We start from the raw sequence: 19492 nt of genomic DNA, 5'->3' as shown, positions 1-19492 counted from the left end.
TTAGCGTCATTCTCTAGTAACAAATATCAGGCGAGTTTGATTTCAAAGAAAGATCATTAACAACTTACACAAAAAATAAACAAACACTAATCCTCATTCAGAAACGAGGTGAGTTGTTAGTTTTTATAAATATAATAATGACGAAAACCCGATTTCAGGTTGAAGGCAAAAACAGTAGCCAAGCCAGCCCATTCCAAATAAAGACTGCAGACGAATATTTCTAAAAATTATTATAACAATATGTGAACAAAAAGATAATCATTTCCATTGAACACGAGGAATTGTCAAATTTTATTTCTGTAAGGGAAACAACCCAAATGGCATTATTACAGGAAAAAATAGGAATACACGACCGTTTAGTTCTAAAGAATGTAGTGCTAACGCCGTCATTCACAGGAAAACAGATTGCTCATTCTTTCGTCGTTAACTTTGTTCTCTCCTTTTTCCCTGTAAAGGGGGCGCGGGAGGAGATGTGCTTTTATGATTAGCCAAGTAAAATGCGAAGAAAAAATTAACATAAACCAACAGGATGACATGCCCAAATTGGGAAATAGTCCAAATGTATGTTTAGAAAAAAAAAAAAATCAAAAAAAACAGAAGTCGATGACATTGACATTAGCGAATAGGAAACTAAAATCACTTCACATCAAAGGAAATGGATAAATTACAGATGATCTTCCATATAGTGTGAACTTATCTCCAATTCAACTAGAAGCATCATTCTAAGTCGCCTCGAATAGAAATAGAACACTAACGCTCTGAATGGTGCAACATTTCAAGCAAAGAAACAGACTAATCCAAGCATTTGTTCCATCTTCACTGAAAGTATATATATGTCTTTAACCACTAGGTGGGGCTAACACAAGGCAAAGATGCAGACTGTTTACAGCATTAGAGTTAGCTAAATTGAAATAACAACGATAATCCGTCTATGCCCCATCTGGCTGGACAAATGGATTGGATATCTCATCTGTACCATCAGTTGGAGCCACTAGCATTACTGCTGTACCCCTGCAGACCTGCACAAGAAAGGAAGGCTTTTAGAAGCAGAGGAAAGTGGTCATATTATGTTAACTTCCACTTTAGCCACCATAGTTGTAATAAATTCTTCAACCAAAGTTGTGGCACTTCTCTGAAAGGCACATATTCTTTGACAGACATATGATTGAAACTACTTCAAAATTCAAATGAATACTAATATTCAGACATAAAAACACCTCTAGAATATGCTTGAAACTATCAGATGTGCTTATTTATGCCTACAAGTTTGGAGCAATTTTTATTACTTTAAATCTTAACAGTGTCATCAGTCAAAGCTTGTAGAAGAACAAGCTGGGATTGTTTTTATGTCAACATGATGAATAGATAACAGTAGGACTGTTTTGATGCAGTTTGAACACTTGATAAAACAATTTAGGAAAACAATGCTATGACTTCTCAAGTATAACTTCTGCCCTCCCCAGCCCGTTAAAAAAATAAAAAGCAAATGGAAAAAAGAATACAAGAAATTCATAAGTGTGCTTAATGACGGTTGCAGTAGTTGCATATAAGCAGAGCATTTAGAAAAGCTTACTGCAAATTATGTGCATTAGTGGAAAGCAAAAAACTGCTATATATGTATGATAATTAATGAACACATACTATTAAGCCAAGAGCTCGTGTCTGCTCGGTAGTCTTCAGGGGATCATCAGCATCTACAGCAAAACAATTTGAAATCATCAACTGTACAATGAAAGAGATTAAAAGAATAACGATTAACATGTCCCGTGAGAGGTAACCTTGGTTTTTTTGGAAACATTAGAATGATCAATATGATGAGTAGCTGCTAAGATATCTAATCAACTAATTTGCTGTCCCGTTGTACTGAAATAAAGAATATGGAGATAGGGAGGACAATCTGTGAAGTCGGCTGGATTTGCTTCCAACAAGTACACATCAAGAATAAGCAAGTATTCAGTACATTAATTGCGCATTATCTATTCCTTCTCGAAGATTGTTAATTACCAAATTCACCCTGAGTACTCCAAGTTAAACTTGATACATTAGCAAACTAGTTTCATGTGCCAGATCAAACCAAGAGCTCTTATAAACAAAACTCTACTAAATTTTGCAAAACAGACTAAGTTTACATGAAGTTCACAATAACAGGCTTCCAATGAAGATGCGCGAACTGACATGGGATAGCAATTGCAGAGGAGTTTTCACTGTTAAATCTGCATATGAGGGCCTTAACAGATCAGTCCAGCAGCAAGGGCCTTGGTTATGGAAGCATATCTGGAGTTTGAAGGTTCCTTTTAAAGTTGCAGTATTTTGTTAGCTAGTGGTCAAACAGGCTGTCTTGACTCACGAGAGTTTAATGATAGAGGAATGCTCCTGTGTTCCAAATGTTTCCTATGTGGCAAGGCCAATGAAACAAACAGTCATCTCTTCCTTCATTGTCAGGTCACCAGTAGATTATGGCAGCTGTTCATGAGTATGAAAGGTCTAAGTTGGGCAATGCCAAGAGATACCATGGAGCTTTTGTTTGTGTGGGACAACTTAGCAGCTGGAACAAGTCAGAAGTGGTGGAGCATCATTCCTGCATGTATTTGGTGGACAGTTTGGTTGGAAAGGAACTCCAGGTGTTTTGAAGATTTAGCCAACTCTGAACAGAAGATCAAAATGAAATGCATATTTTTGTTTCACTTTTGGTGTAAAGAAGCTTTAGTGCAAGATGTAGAGTCCCTAGTTGATCTCATTGGGTCCTTGTAACTGACACAAGTCTTGCCTTGTTTTTGTCTTTCTGGAAGTCTTGTAACTAGGGTCTGTTTCCATTAGCACTATCTTTGTGCTAAGTTCAATTTTTAATGAAATAATTCAAAACAAAATGAAGATGCGCGAACTGGTAAAGTACGTAATAATCTCGTTTTACATTAATGGTTGAGAACCACAGGGGCAAAGTATGTAATAATCTTGTTTTACATATATGGTTGAGACCCACAGGGGCAAAGTATGTAATAATCTCGTTTTACATTAATGGTTGAGACCCACAGATGCAACATAGAGGAAAAAGAAGGGGCAGGAAGTAGCTCGTCTCGGTATAGAACATTAAAATGACAAATAAAGGAAGACACATGAATGCAGCATGTAAAAAGATATGACTAAATACTAAGTTGAAACAATGCTTTGGAAGTGTAGGGCAACATTGCAAATTCTGAATCCTTACTAAGAGGGCAGAAGAGGCAATTTCTCTCTTCTGACGCTTAGGGCTACCCAAATATGATAATATAGGTGTAGTAGAAGTGCAAAAATATTTTATTTTTCAACACGAAACTAGAGCAGAGTACAGTGGTAAATTGCTTCAGCATTTCAGTTTGATAAAAGCTGCATTGACATCCCTCTAATTTTTTTCATTACTACATAGCAATGACATTCTTATGTTTACCAACCCCCTTAACTAAAAACTAGTTAACTAAGAAACTGAGCAGGATATTTGCAACACATTGATAGAGGATATCCGATGAGACCATCAATTTTAACAACTAAATAACTTATGTGTTGCAAGAGAGGCTTATGCAAAACTAAGTGCAATTCCAGCGAGGGAGACTATTTAACATGTTTTTGCAGAAGGTGAAACAGCTAAAGGAACTGTGGTCCTTTCTTGCTGGACCCTTGGGAATGAACTGTGTCCATATTCGTCACAGGGACATTTTGAAGGATTGGTAGAGTGCCAAACCATGAAATCACGTGCATATGTTGATTTTTACACAAAGTTCCATTACTTCATTGCTGGAAGATTTGGAAACAGAGATGCTCGATCAGACAGGGGAATACCAAAATTTCAATGGCAAACATGAAGCATCAGATCATGTTTCAAGTTAGCACTATGCTAACTAAGAAATTCCCCAGAATTATTTGAATCATACCTTGACTTGAAATCTGTAAAGTGGCGGAATTATTTAAACCAAGATTAACCACTATAAAGGTGAAATGTAAGTATCCTAACAAAGGGGAATTTGAAATGAATGCTGATGGGAGTTAAATGGCCAGAGATGGGGCTGGGGCGCAAAGTGGATGCTGAGGATAAATGTGGAGAGATGGTTATGGGTGTTGCATTCCCTGTAAGAAATGGAAGCAATAATAATTCAGAAGCTGGAGCTGCCTGATATGGTACTTGGTGGTGCTGGAATATTACAGAAAAGTGCTTAAGGAGTGTGATTCAGAATTGGTGGTGAACATGCTGAATGCTAGATGCGATACAACTTGGAATCTCAAAGAGCACATTGAAGGCACTCGACAGATTATGCTCCCGAATGGTTTTAAGGATCAACGCTACTATAGAGAGGCCAATGAAGTATGGGATGCCTTGGCTAAATGGGGCGCCACATGTAGTGAGATAGCTTTGTACTATGCCTAGGGGAAGCTCCCTATGGAGGCTAAAGGGCCATACAGGTCGGACAACATGCAAATGCCAAACTTTAGAGTCAGACAAGTCAAGCCTATTGAATACACTTATTTTTTAAAGCTTAAGTGATTATACTTGTATGAAGGAGGAGTCCTCTTAACTTCTTTTTTTGTGTTAACCAAAGTGTAAATCCGAAGGAGCCCGTCATGCTAGACTTAATGTAACACTGTATTCACATTTAGACAGGACAGGAAATCTAGTTTTGGCATTGGATTATATTTGACCCCATCCTAATCCCCTTCTCTACAGGATTGAGTTTGTTCAATTCTGCGGTAGAATCCAGAAGGCAAGGCATAGTCCTCTTTCTATGCAAGTGTTTTTTGATATTTATAAAATTCCCACACAGATATCCGATTTTGGAGCCTAGGTGGTTTCCCACAAAAAAGAAAAAAGAAACGCAATTCCAGAAATAGAACAGAGATCTTTGTACTAAAGTGGATTTTAATGTGCCTTCAGAAAACTAGGGCAAAAGCCACATTTTAAAGCAAGGGAAAGTTATTTAAGGGAAAATTCCAAGTATCTCAGTCTTGACTTGGCATTCAGCAATCTACAGATGCACTTTCCTGACAACTAACATTCTAAAGCCTATCAAATGAGCATAGTTGATCATCTCCTACGTCAGAGAACAAAGACTCTACTTTCTATGTCTATTGATGCATTACAAGATTAAAACTCCATCAGTTCAAGACAAACAGAATATCAGAAGTTCGGAACATAAGCCAGATATATCTAAAGGGGTGTAAAGATGACATGTCACAAGCAACAAAGAAGAGAGGATTTATAACAACCACCCCAATCAAAACTAAAACGTCAACAGCAGCAACATCAATTAACTATGCTCAATGCCATATTAGAAAGGATTCATCACAGGCAGACTATTTTCAGACTGGCCGTCAACCTATCACAATCCATCTCCTTTCCCTGAGTTTGGTACAAGCTAAGTTTGGCGAATGGGGTTCCAGGGAAAAGGTAATTCTCTTTGACCAAATGATAAAGAAAATATAAAGTATCAATGAAGGCAAGACTGAACTTGTGGATGTTACATTGATGTAGAAAAATAAGTTGGAAAGAATACATTTCATTGACTGACCACCACTTGATAATAAAAATAGAATTTTCAAAAGTTACAAAGTGATAGGCAAATAAGATTTTCAGAAGTAGCATAAACCAAAAACAAAAGTATTTTGAACTCAATAAAACACGGAAAGACTGCTATGAGTAATTGTGTTACCTCTAAGGTACTCCTTGGCTTCATCCAAGACAAGATTTAGCAGCTGATCATAGCCTTTAAGTGTTCCTTCCACTGTGAAGAGAAATTTAATTAGCAGGTCAGAAAAAAAATTGTAATTTGTGCTTTTACAACCCTGACCATGATATGGCGAGGTATGAACAATACAACCCCGTAAGCTACAGCAAGAGAACATGATTACAAAGACGTAAAGGGAAGTCGAAAACTAGCTAAAGACAAGGATAAGTTGTTTTAACAGCAAGAGAACATGATTGACAGGATGAAAGTTCCAATGATTACACTTGACCGGGTTACTGACAAGATAAGGTTTCCCTAACCAACAGAGATTATTCTTCACTAAACAAGTTCTAATTGAGAGGGTCAACGTCTTTGATAAGAAAAATGGACCTTGGGTCCAACTCTACCCCAAAAGCTAGCTCATGAGGTGTGGATTGTCCGAAATATTATGAAGAGACTACAATACATACCCTCCAACCAATGCGAGACTCTAGTAGATCTAAAGGATCAAACTCGGTTGACCAGACTTGCATCCTCTAACTTCAGGGGAACATATAGGCTATAGCTACTTGGTTTCCAAATATTCCAGCCATCAATAACTGAATGAATTGGTTTGGCGACAGGGTTAAAATGTAAAAATAACTAACCTTACATCTATATTTTAGCACAGGATGTCAATGCAGCCCATATTTAGCACAGGATGTCAATGCAGCCCATATATATATATAGATTTAAGTATATCTAAACCACTCAATAAAAAGATTGTATGACACACCTTGTCTTCCACCTGTAAGCTTGACCTGCACACCCTTGTCGACAAATTTTGCCAAATCTAAAACAGTTTCTTTTCTGCCAGACTGAAACAACACAAACAAGAAATTGTATAAAACAACTATCGCAATTAAAAGGTTTCTAAAAGAAACTATGGCAATTAAAATAATACACATTTCTTCCTTCCTGCTCATGCATACAAAAGATGGAACTGCACCTTTACTAACAGGTAACGTTTAACCCTTTGACCTCCGTCTCATCAACAAATAATTTAGTCCTTTTTCTTCCTTTCTCTTTCCTATATCAGCGTAGGATATCTAAACAGTTTCCAACTTTCTTTAAGAAAATAAAGTAAGTAATAACCAGACAGTTTCTACTTTAATGCTGATTCTTGGTCCTTTTCACCTTTTTCCTCCTAAAATCAAACTTAGGAAGGACGTATTATGGTGTAAATGAGAACTTACCATTCTTCTGTGGATCTAAAGAGCTTTGGTTTTCCAACTAACAGCAAAACTTTGCTACAACAAGGTGGCTATATTCTGCAATAGAAAAACATGAAGTAGAACAATGAGCAGACAGGCCACCAAAACTACTTGTATAGAGTAGAAACAAATCTACTCTCCAATGTGAACCTTTAGATGACCCCAAAGGTCAAACTGTCAAAATTCTCGATTCAAGCCATAACAATCAGGTTCTCAGGCTTCTGAAGTACTAAGCTAAAATCAGGTACACATGATGGGGGAATGGAACAAGAATAGGTGATCTAAGTAATATTTTAATCATTATACCAACAAAAGACAAAGAAAATTAAGAGAATCATAAATTTTCATTGTAGATTTGTACTTTCCAAATTTTTCTGAAGATTGCATAAGATTAGATAGAAATAAGACAATCTCTTTCCGTTTTCTCTACCATTAATATCTTCTTTCAAAGGGATTTTTTTTTTAAATCTCATAATTTATGATCAATTCATTCAACATTTTTCACGGATAACTTTTCACCTCTAAATTATGTATTAGATATATACGTTGTTATGCAGAAATGAAATTAGTTGAACATATGCGACAAAGGAATCAAACGACGAGGCCATGAGTACGAGCCTGGAGCTATTAGATGAAAGGCACAAAGCCTTGTAATAAAATTATAAAATAAAATAAAGAATCCAAAAAATACTCGATTTCTTTCATTTACATGCAATAAAATAACTCGAAGATAAGCATAAGCATTGAAAAAAACATCTTGCATAACCTTGCATTGAAAATAATACAACCAAATATAAGCATAACACTCATAGATGACGAGACACAAAAGTGGGGAAACAAAAACAGTTGTAAGACTTGAAATCTGTTTGCAAGTTGCAACTTCAAAGTTGGAATTAGGTGAACTTTGGGAGTTAAGATTCTCAAATTGATGTTAAATCTTTGGAAACAAGTAATAACAAGTAAACAGATTAAAACAAGATTTTTGGAAACAATGAAAAAAAGAAGTGAAAAAGAATGACAAGACACGTTTAAAGGATATAAAGTATGTGCCAAGAAAAATGCTAACCAGGTTTTTGCCCTCAACGATTACACAGTTTTGGGAACGTATGACACGCTTAATGGTACCAGTCTCACCTTTATCTTTTCCTCTGATAATCATGACATTATCACCTCTGAGAATTCTCCACTAAAAAAGTTTTGTTCTTGCCCTATTTGCAAGGTACAATCTTTAGCAAAGGGGATTCAACTGAACCCCCTAGCCTCCCTTTAACTCCACCCCTGAGTACACCATCACCGGTTTGGAGCCGTTATCACATGGAAAACCAATAATTAGTTATCTTAATAGACTCTAAGTAGAATGATAACTATTTTTTTTTATTCCCCTCCCCATTTGATTCTCCTTTGATCCCCTTTTGTTGGAGCAATTGCTCCTTTGGTGACTCGAATGCTGACCATCTGAGCAACCCCTCATGTCTAGTAGAATGATAACTAATTCATCTTAATTGTCTTCTTCCCCTTTCCCTTTTCTTAATAGAAAGTTTCAGAAAATTTGGAGCCATTATCACACGGGAAGCCAATAAGATGCATATTATTAGTTTGTAAAAATGCAAACAACTAGGAATCGAAGTTAACCTTTTCTTTTAACGCCGTGAGAGCAAACAAGAAGCATACCCCTCCAATTTTAAATTAGTATTTCACCATTACGAATCATCGGAAAAAGGGTTTTAAGCATTTGTCGGAAGAGAGATAGGAGAACACTTATCATAAGAAAAATAACGGAGCAAGCGAGAGAATTAGAGAAAGCGAGGAACTTACACTTCGATTCGATTACACTGCAGATAGCAAGTTCTGGGTAGAAATGGTGAGAAAGAAGAAACCTTCGCCTAATTTTGAAATTAGGGCGGAAATAATATATAACTCAAATTTGGGTCGGATTTGGCCTTTCGAAACTGTGGAAAGCAAAGAAAGAAGTAAAAGCCCAAACTGGGAGTTCCTTTTTTACTCGACAACAATGATCTTTTGGCAATAAAATTGACTTCTTAGTTACCCATTTCCATATAGATTTAATTGAAACTTTAAAAAAAAATTAAAATTACATTTAAAAATAACTTTTGAAAGTTAAAATATGTTTGAATATATATTTTACTTGAAAAAAATATTAATATTTTATGAGTGAAAGAAATATTTTCAACCCAAAAATTGGAACTTGAAAATTTTTCTTAAATTTTTTTTTAAAAACTAATCAAATTGTATGAAGAAATATTTTTAATATTATTTTTTGAAAAAAAGTAAGAAAAAACAGTTATGTTCAAACGAGAGCTTATTACACCGTCACTTTAAGGGAAAGATGGAGAGTTTATCAAAGTGAGGAAAAATTTCACAAGTGCGCAAATATATTAATTTCAGAAATAATAATTATTAGGGTGCCTTAGATGAAATCTTGGCCATGTCTAATTTTTGCTTTGTTCTTCTTTTGGTAATCGTAAAATTAAGAAATAATTGCTTTTCATGAATATTTCGAAGAAGAAAAAAAGTCACACGAATACAATTTTTTAAGAAAATATTTTTAAAAAATTTCTTAGGCAAAATTTCCATATTATTTTTTTTATTTCTAATGCTACTCTTCTCTCTCGTTTTGTCTGATGCATCTGCTCCTAGAAGTACGGTATTTAGGTAAGAATATTCATTTTGTGATGAATTTTGGAAAACTAATTACTCTTCCTCTCCCTCACTCACTTTTTCCCCTCTTTTTCATTAGGAAATAAATAAAACAATAATGATAATAATAAAGAAGCTATTTTAAATATAAAAATCTCAATTTAGAAATGGTGAACGAAGAAGGTTCAAAGTATATGATAGAAATTTGCATAACATAATGGTCAGAAGATCAAGAGCTTTCTTGGTTAAAAATATTTAAGATAAGATACAAGATTATTCGTATCCAATTTGTCGCAGAAAGAAAAGAAAAAAATATGGCATAAATATTGGAGATAAACACTGGTATTCCGTATTACGTAGAACAAAGGTCCTATAATAGTAGAGATCAAAAAGGTATTTGTTGAAGTTATATATGACTAAGAATGAGAAATCCAAAAACATAAAATAGGTTGGCAATACTTATTTGATCTTCTCATAGGGACCATTTTGCTTGCTTAATATTAAGTGTTGTATCAAATCTTATTCTTGAATCAGCTATAGTATGTTCATGGTTCCTTTGGTCCGAATTTTATTTAAATTGAAACCAGATTAACTATCTCAGTTTGGGAAACACATAAACAATGAGCCCGTTTGGATTAGCTGATTGTAAATAACTGATAAGCTTGTAGTGCTGAAAAGTTTTTTTAAGTGCTGAAACTGATTTTTAAAATAAGCATTTACGTGTTTGGATAGAAGTGCTGAAATTGATAATAAGCAGTTGATGTGTTTGATTAAAAAGTACTGATAAGCTATTCTTTTGTTAAAATAACTAAAATACCCTTGAATTATTTTCAAAAGATTATAAATAAAAATTTTCTTTGTAAAGAAAAGAATTAATAACGAATATGGAATGAAGAGAAAGTCAAGAAATTTATTTTGGGAAAAGTATTTTGTGAATTAGAAAATATTATTAAGGATAAACTAGTAAAAGTGTTGGTCAAGCTAAAAGTGCTTATAAGCTGAAAAGGCATAAGTTGGGGGTGATTAGCTTATGACTTATGACTGATTTTAGCTTATAAGCATTTTAAGTGTTTACCAAACGTGTAGATAAGCCAAACGGTGCTTATAAGCCAATTTAACCGATTTATAATTTTAGCCAAACACATATGGTCCCCTTAATAACCTACTTTCTATTTGCTGGTCTTGGCTGAAGAAGTTGGGGAATCCATCCGCCAATCCAACATAACTTGAACCAGCAAAGCAAGCATCTAAGCATGCCAATGTTTACTACTCTCATATTTCACCCAAAAAAACAAATATGGTCGATATTTTTTGTTTCAGTTTCCTTTGTTTTTTGAATTTTTCATGAAATATAAGTTCATTCCATTTAATTTACTACATATAACTAAAGACATAATGTGTCATATGTTGGTACATGTTTAGCAAGAATCGAATAAATTGAATGACCAAATATCTAATGAAACATTTATATGTGAGAAATTTTGGAGTTAAATTTTTAAAATGAAGTCTTTTTTTTTATATCATACCAAAAGTCACTTTTGTCCAAGTTACCAAAAGCTGACTGTCAGCATTTTATAAGGCAAAGTCCAATGAATTTAACTAACAACAAAATTTAAATAAGGCATGAGCCGCAACAACCCAACACAACACCTTGGTTTCAATGCGATTATATATTTTCAAACTTATCTAACCTCAACGATTAAAACAATATGTAAATCATTATAAAACATTTCCAACAATATGAAATTCAAGGAAACACTATGAATACATTTTGCTTTATCTATACTATATTAAAAGTACGAAAACCCTTAGCGAAATGTCGTTTGCCTTTTTTATCCTTAAAAAATACAATTCGCACTGGATAGAATAGTCATTTTATTAATTTTTTAATATTTAGTATTTTGAAACCAACTACACTTTATTTATTATAGTAGGAAATCTCAATATTTAGGACATTTAAATCAACAAAAAATTTCCTTTTATAATTCAAAATCCTAATATTTAGGACCAAATATAACAACTAATTTTGACATTAAACTACGTTTTAGGAATTCAAATTTTCAATGTTTAATATCTAACAACTAAACATTATATTTGTATTCAAGACATTAAAGTTAAAAAATGAAGAACTGCTATTACTTTATAATTTGAAGAAAATAAATACTATATTGGTTCTTCCATTTTTTCTTATCCACTACTATTTATTATTCTAAAAGTAAAGTTAGACAGGGAATTAGAGTTAAAATAAACCAATATACAATTAATATGAAGAATTAATTTCTACTCACTCTATCTCAAATCATTTATCATAATGTCTAAAAATAGATGTTTTAATTATTTATCATTTTAGAAGTTTAAGATAAAATTAATTATTTTTTTTATTTTATCCTTAGTAGTAATTATTCTTGAAGATGGAGATGACACGTAAATAAAGTAAATGTTCAATGAAGAGAGATTATATTAAAGACATAATAAGGGTAAATAGTCAAAAATTTATTCTAATTAATATTTTCTTTAAAGACGTGTAAAAGAGAAATACGACAAATAATTTAAGACGGAAAAAATATTTATTAGTAATCAAGACTCAAGAGCCTTTAAATAGGTAGAAAGATGATGAATTATTAGTGTTATGAAATATTTAGTTTAACAACAAAAACATAACTCCAACCTAACAAATAATTGGTCAATGTCAGAGATCTCATCAATTGGTAAATGTTACAATTACGGATTATTAGTAGAAAAGTTGCAGTAATCAATAAAGTCACAAAGTTTACTAGAAAAATGAATTAAGTTTTGGTTGGTGGAATTGTATTTTCTAAAAGTTGAAGGCAACAAATTTTATTGGTATTTGTCCTAAAAAAAATAGAAAAGAAAATTTTTAACTCACAAAATTAAAAGTCTATATTAAAATTATTCAAAGTCGCAAGCCGATCTATATTTTTCTAAATACAAGAGGACTAAAAACAAATAACATTGGATCTTTGATTAATATTAATTACTATGTATATATTATTTTCGTCAACAACTAAAAAAATATAATATGAATCTCTCTCTCTCTCTCTCTCTCTCTCTCTATATATATATATATATATATATATATATATATATATATATATATATATATAGAGAGAGAGAGAGAGAGAGAGAGAGAGAGAGAGAGATCTTTTTTAATAAGAAAAATGTGTTATGTAAATTGAAATAGAGGAAATAATATTTATATAAATTTTTAAAAATTTAACACTCACTGATATATATACACGCGCAAAGCGCAAACCCTAAAGCTAGTAGTTTAAATATATGAAGTATCTATATAGAATTAAATCCAAATATTAATAATTTCATTTTTCGGCAGTTTCAATATTTTTTAACTTGAAAACAAAATCGAACTAAGTCAAAGAATATTTTGGCTTTTTTGCTTCACTTTTTAATTTTATCTTGATTTTTCGATTGCTCCTGAGCAACTCTACCTGCAAGAGACTAAACAATTCGAAAGAGAAAAGATTCAATAGCGAAATAGGTCCTAACTGACAACGTTGCTTCTAATTGTTATTTTAGAGTTGAACCAGACACAAGAAGGGGATAGAATTGTATTTTACCCGATTTTGCGATTCTAAAGAACCTCGTTCTTTGAACTTAAGCAGACAGACACAAACAGAAATAAAATACAAAAATTAATTAACACAATAATTTTTACGCGAAAAACCTCTTTGCTCAAGGGAGTAAAATCACGTCCTACTTTAGGATTTGCCTCAAACTTCACTTAACTTAAGTGAGCAATTTTAGGTTATAACTCTATAACCAATGGGAATAACTCTAGCACCCTACCCTTACAATCAACTCAATTGTAGCTACCCCTTCCCAAATTAACTCTAGTCTAGGAAGCTATCAAAAACTCAAAGTTTCTATATTAACCTATAATTACACTTCTCAAAAACAAATAAGTTACAATTTAGAACACTTGACTCAACCTAAATAACTAAAGAACTTCAACAACTTCATCTTCAGGACACATGTTCTTCAGTTGAGCAGTTTGAGTATCAAAGACTATCTTTTTGTCGTGATCGCTATTGACATGAGTGATTTAGTGTAATTTTTCTCAATAGCATTTGCCTTGAATTGCAGAAAAGTCTCTTTATAGAGTTGCAAAGTTGACCGAAAATCTTCTTCAATTAAAGCTCCAAAACCTAGAATATTCCGGTAGAGGAAAACCTTTCTTGATTTGATTTGGTTTCCTTATTTATTTCTAACTCTTCAATATTTTCTTTTCATGCAAGTTTTTTCCCTTATTTGCAAAATCCTTTTTGACCATGAACTCCTCTAATTAATACTTTTCTTGTAGAGTATAGATAGAACTTCTTGACGAATCCAACTTGCATTGGTATTCTGATATTTCGCGTCTGATCAACACTCTGCCCTCATCTGCTACGAACTTGGTTCTTACATCACCTTTATCATATTTGCACACCAATCCAGTAGCATACCAACCAGCTCATGAAAACTGGTTCATTCATCATAATCAGACCTGATTTATTAATCATCAAAATATAACACGTGCTCAACAAATTTTCTCTTTTCGATGATAACAAACTCATGTGCAAATCAGTCAACAGCTTGCCCAATTTTTCATCAGCCTTCCTCATAAGTACCAGTTTCATTGACATCACTCTTCTTCAATTTGTCCATGTCTGCACAAGTATAAAGGACTCGCCTTCCATTCATCACAACCTTAAAGATAGTTAGGCATAATTCAATGTAGAACCTGCAAAAAGACAAACTAAATGACAACACTCTTTATTAGCCCAAGTGGTTAAGAACCATATTTACTAATCAGTGAATATGCACATGCTTAACTTTTCCCTTTTGGAATCATCAAACAAAGAAAGAGTCAGTAGAGTTAACAGCGAGAATGTAGCAATGTAAAACTCATGGCTGCTGGGACTACACTAACATGTACATATTATCAAGAGCACAAACATTTAATCCAATAAAATCAGCAAAAAAATTTAGCCCGAAACAAGAAAATTTTATTGACTAGTCATTGCACCACATTATGCCCAAAAGGCCCAAATCAAAAGACGATTGAACAAACCCGTCAAACTGCCAACAAAATCAAAAGAACAAAAAATACAAATCCAGAAACTGGTCATAGAAGGGACATGACTAAGGATCAACTAGGGCTAGACTAGGAAATCTAAGAAAACTGAAGACCAAGTTCTTTGTTGGAAGAGGGTTCTCCAGGAATAAAACCCATAAGCTTGTCAAATCGAGCAGCAGAAGCCTCCTGCTCTTTTTTTCATCTTATCCTTCAGCTTCCTATTTTCCTCTTTCAAGAAGGAAATTTCCTCTATCATCTTCTCTTTTCCTCATTGACACCAGTCAATTCCTCCAAATATTTATGACCATGCTTTTTATTTTAGTTACTGGTGGTCGCGTAACATAATCGCATTCCCTTAAAGTTTCCTCATCAAACATATCCTTTTTAGTCCCTTTCTTAAGTCCTCTTAGAGGGACCTCAAAGTGCTCAAACACCCTAGTCAACAAACACCCATATGGTAGAGCATGAGTGTATTTTCCTGATCAACCGCCCTTTCCATATGCTTGATCATTATTGAGGGCAGGTTAATTAGCCTATTTTGGTCCAGAACTTCCATTACCGCCAGGTTCAATTAAGTAGCCTCATGCCTCCTTTCTAATCGAGACAACAATTTTCACAAATTCGAATAGAAGCTTGTGAATCGGCTCTATCTCTCCTTTTCATACCTTCCTCGCAGTCAACTGCTACCTTTTTTGTGTGTACTTAGAGTTCAAGTATAGAGCATCTTCTTTCTCTCCCAAACTTGGCCACTCACGAGTTCAAAGATTTGGAACATCTTCCTCCAAATATTTATGACCATGCTTTTTATTTTAGTTACTGGTAGTCGCGTAACATAATCGCATTCCCTTAAAGTTTCCTCATCAAACGTATCCTTTTTAGTCCCTTTCTTAAGTCCTCTTAGAGGGACCTCAAAGTGCTCAAACACCCTAGTCAACAAACACCCATATGGTAGAGCATGAGTGTATTTTCCTAATCAACCACCCTTTCCATATTCTTGATCATTATTGAGGGCAGGTTAATTAGCCTATTTTGGTCCAGAACTTCCATTACCGCCAGGTTCAAGTAAGTAGCCTCATGCCTCCTTTCTAATCGAGACAATAATTTTCACAAATTCGAATAGAAGCTTGTGAATCGGCTCTATCTCTCCTTTTCATACCTTCCTCGCAATCAACTGCTACCTTTTTTGTGTGTACTTAGAGTTCAAGTATAGAGCATCTTCTTTCTCTCCCAAACTTGGCCACTCACGACGCACATAGGTATCAAAACCTTCTACGGGCACATTCAGTATCTTCCCCAACAACTTGACATCAAGAACCAGGTCCACTCCCCTAACCTTAGAACTCACTATGCCATCTTATATCAACTTAAAGTTCTTGTAAAAATAAAGCATTGCTTTACCATATATCACTGGGAGTGAGCATAAAAATAAATGTGTCCACCCATGATTCTCATTTTTCTCCCCTATCTCATTTATTCCAAATATGTTCACAGTATCTAGGTTGATTACTCGGCCCTTTAACAACATCACCCCTGCAAACCACTCTTTTATGACTACAACGGTAATTTTTGCGTGTCTTCTATCTTCGTTTGGAACTGGTTCATTTCCCTTCAGACTCCGAAACGACAGTCTTCCTTTTTCTAGAACCCTTTTTTTCCTTAGGTGTGGGTAAAGATGATTCAAACGTTTTCTTTCCTTTCCTTAGAAGAGGAACTCCTCCTCCTCTTTATCATCTCCCTTACTGACAAGGTCAACTTCCTCCATATCAGGCTCATCTACTAGACTGAACTCTTGTTTTTCCTTCTTCTTTTTCCTACTTTCTTTCAAGGCCTTTTGAAATGCAGCCTTACTCATCCCTCCTGTATTTAGAGCTCCACCCCCAAGATTAACAGACCTTTGAGGAAATACTGTTTTCTTTTCTATTGCTTTCACTCTTCCAGAGATGTTTCTTGCCTCATTTAGTTTCTTTTCCCTCATTTTAGCAATCAGATCTGCTAGCACCTCATCATCACTACTGGCACTGCTTTCTTTTCTCACTTATTCTTCTCCGTTTTTTCTCTTTCTTCATCAGTATCACCCCAGTCAAAGAATTCAGATTTCTCTGGATCAACGTTCAGATAACCAGGTTCTTGAGCTTGATAAATGACTTTCTCAGCAGGTTCTTCAGCAACTCCTTCTCTAACCACTTCTCCCTCTCCAGCAATAGAAGAACCTTATTGTTGAGAGGCTTTTGATAATTCTATTTCAATACCAACATTTTCCTGCATCAATTCTTCCCTAGGGTTCATCATGTTTTCCACAACATCCACACCCACATCATTAATGCCTCGCTTACTCTCCCTTTCTTCTATCTGCTCACTACTACCTCCACTTTCACCTGAGTTTTAGATTCCACCACATCACTTCCCTTTTCTTGCACTATCTCACATTCCCCCTCTTCTTCCCCATGAATCACCAGTTCCACAATATCATCCACTTTTGATTGTTCATTACCATCCTCCTTTTCCTATTTAGTGTTTCCTTTCCCCTCAATTTGAGGCTCCTCCACTGCTAAATTTTCACCGTAAGAATTCTCACTGTCCTCTTTATTAGAGTAGCCGACCAAACCAGTGAAGGCTTTTAGGGCGCTTTTGGAGAAAAATTGATCTTAGATAGACTCGACATGAGTAGATGCAGAAAGAGGTATATTGGAAGTAGGTGTGATGTTTCGTTCAAGGATACTAGAAGTGGATTGGCTTGGTGAGTTCGACATTGTTGAAGGTTTAATATTTTTGGAAGAACTAAAGAACTAGGATTTCAATTTTTGACTTATGTTCTTTGAGAATGATGTGCAATTTTCATTGAATGAGAGAGAAGAAGTGTGTGAGAGAGTTTTGTAGGAATACTATTTGATAGTTACTCATTTTTTAATCAATCACACTACTTGCTCCTAATTCGATTCTGATATGGAAAGAGGGTACAACCAGTTTAATTGGTCCTGATTTCACGAGATTGATCCTAGTCATGATTACTCTCGGAATGACAGTTTTTAACTTTGGAACCCGATCCCTTTTGATTTCATGAGTTGAAGAGAGTCATTACTATAGGATGTGATCAATTTGAGTAGGAACCTGGTTTTAATGACGTGACAGTTTAACAGTTAAGCACAACTATCATATGGAAAGGGGGTACATACCTGAGTGTCACACAACTAGGCTCTTTGACTGATTTCCTCAATGTGTCTATCGGTAACCTTTTCTAATCTAGGATTTTATCATCAAATTAAGAATCCATGCCCTTGAATCAATGTCCATGCATGCATACCTGTTACAATATAAGACTGAGTTAAACATTCTTCTACATATATACTCACTAGACAATTTATTAAGACAACCAATCATTGAAGCTAGCCATGAATGTCCTAATTTATTTTGATAAAATCAAGCTCTAAGAGATTTCTTTCAAAATGATCCCTACTTAAAGCCTTGGAAAATATATATGTAATTTGCTTCTCTGTCTAGCAAAATTTGATAGAGAAGTTACCTTTCTCTATATTATCTCTTAAAAAGTGATGCCACACATCAATATGTTTTTCTCTCTTGTGATGAACCAGGTTCTTTTTCATATTCATTGCACTTGTATTATTACAAAATATAGGAACTCGTTCAATCATTACTCCATGGTCTTCTAGTTGTTATTTAATCCACAATAGTTGAGCACAACATGTGGCAGCAACTACATAATCAAGTTTTGTAGTTTATAGAGCCATAAAGTTCTGTTTTTTGAGGCCCATGAGATCAAACATGACCCAAAGAAGTGATTCATACCTAATGTGTTATTCCTATCTACCAAATATCCATGATAATTAGCATCCGCATACCTAATCGAATCAAATGAATCTCCAACCGGGTACCAAAAAATTAGGTCTTGACTACCATTAAGATACCTCAAGATTCTTTTAACAGCCTTCAAGTGTAACTCCTTGGGATTGGACTGAAATCTGTCACACAACCCCATATCCGGCCTGCTTGCAGTTAGGTAGAGAAAAGACCCAATCATATATCTATACTTCTTTTCATCAACGGAGGTACTGGGTTCATCCATATCCAACTTAGTTGCCATAGCGATTGGAGTATTAATTCTTTGCATTGTCCATACCAAACCTCTTAAGCAACTCTTTGATGTACTTATGTTGATGTATCATAGTTCTTTTTCAGTCTGCTTAACTTGAAGTCCAAGAAAGAAATTCAATTCTCTCATCATACTCATTTCGAATTCATTCCCCATTAGTTTAACAAATTCATTGCATAAGGCTTCGTTTATGACTCCAAAAATGATATCATCAATCTATATTTGAACAATCAGTAGGTTCTTGCCACTTTTCAACAAAAACAGAGTGTTGTCAATTTTACCGCGTGAGAACCCGTTCTCTAAGATAAATTTTTACAACCTCTCATACCATGCCCTTAGAGTCTGCTTTAAACCATACAATGCTTTGTCCAATTTGAACACATGATCTGGGAACTCATGACTCTCAAATCCTATAGGCTGCCACACAAACAACTCTCTTTCAAATACCCATTTAGAAAAAGTACTCTTCACATCCATTTGATACAGCTTGAAACTCATGTAGAATGAAAAGGCAATGAGCAAATTACCACTATCCTTGAAACTGAAGCAAATATCTCATCATAATTGATGCCTTCTTCTTGATTGTAGCACAACCAACCTTGCTTTGTTTCTGGTGATGTTTCCTTGATCATCTTCCTAAACACCCATCTGGTTTCAGTGACTATTCTGTCTTCTAGATAGGAACTAG

The 19492-nt window shown here is 34.4% G+C and overlaps 2 protein-coding genes across 4 annotated transcripts; both read right to left on the bottom strand.

Moving 5' to 3' along the window:
* Nucleotides 1-615: 615 nt before the first annotated feature.
* Nucleotides 616-8903, bottom strand: LOC138903547 (sm-like protein LSM7). 3 transcript variants are annotated; one of them, XM_070191864.1, is made up of 7 exons: nt 8759-8853; nt 8078-8221; nt 6926-7000; nt 6466-6547; nt 5676-5747; nt 1642-1694; nt 616-1019 (listed from the first exon to the last, which is right to left on the bottom strand). In XM_070191864.1, the coding sequence occupies exons 3-7, from the start codon at nt 6926-6928 to the stop codon at nt 930-932; spliced, it is 300 nt and encodes a 99-aa protein (XP_070047965.1). In that variant the 5' UTR covers nt 6929-7000; nt 8078-8221; nt 8759-8853; the 3' UTR covers nt 616-929. The 3 variants fall into 3 exon arrangements, with proteins under 3 accessions (XP_070047965.1, XP_070047962.1, XP_070047966.1); XM_070191861.1 differs by lacking the exon at nt 8078-8221 and having other exon boundaries at nt 8759-8903; XM_070191865.1 differs by lacking the exon at nt 8078-8221 and having other exon boundaries at nt 8576-8772.
* Nucleotides 8904-16727: 7824 nt separating this feature from the next.
* Nucleotides 16728-18795, bottom strand: LOC138910701 (secreted RxLR effector protein 161-like). The gene is made up of 2 exons (XM_070201875.1): nt 18501-18795; nt 16728-16906 (listed from the first exon to the last, which is right to left on the bottom strand). Exons 1-2 carry the CDS (start codon nt 18793-18795, stop codon nt 16728-16730), a joined length of 474 nt encoding a protein of 157 aa, XP_070057976.1.
* Nucleotides 18796-19492: the final 697 nt, after the last annotated feature.

The sequence above is a fragment of the Nicotiana tomentosiformis genome, chromosome 1, assembly GCF_000390325.3.
Source record: "Nicotiana tomentosiformis chromosome 1, ASM39032v3, whole genome shotgun sequence".
NCBI lineage: Eukaryota > Viridiplantae > Streptophyta > Magnoliopsida > Solanales > Solanaceae > Nicotiana > Nicotiana tomentosiformis.
Note: the sequence above shows the minus strand (reverse complement) of the source record. Positions and strands in the feature narration are given on the sequence as shown.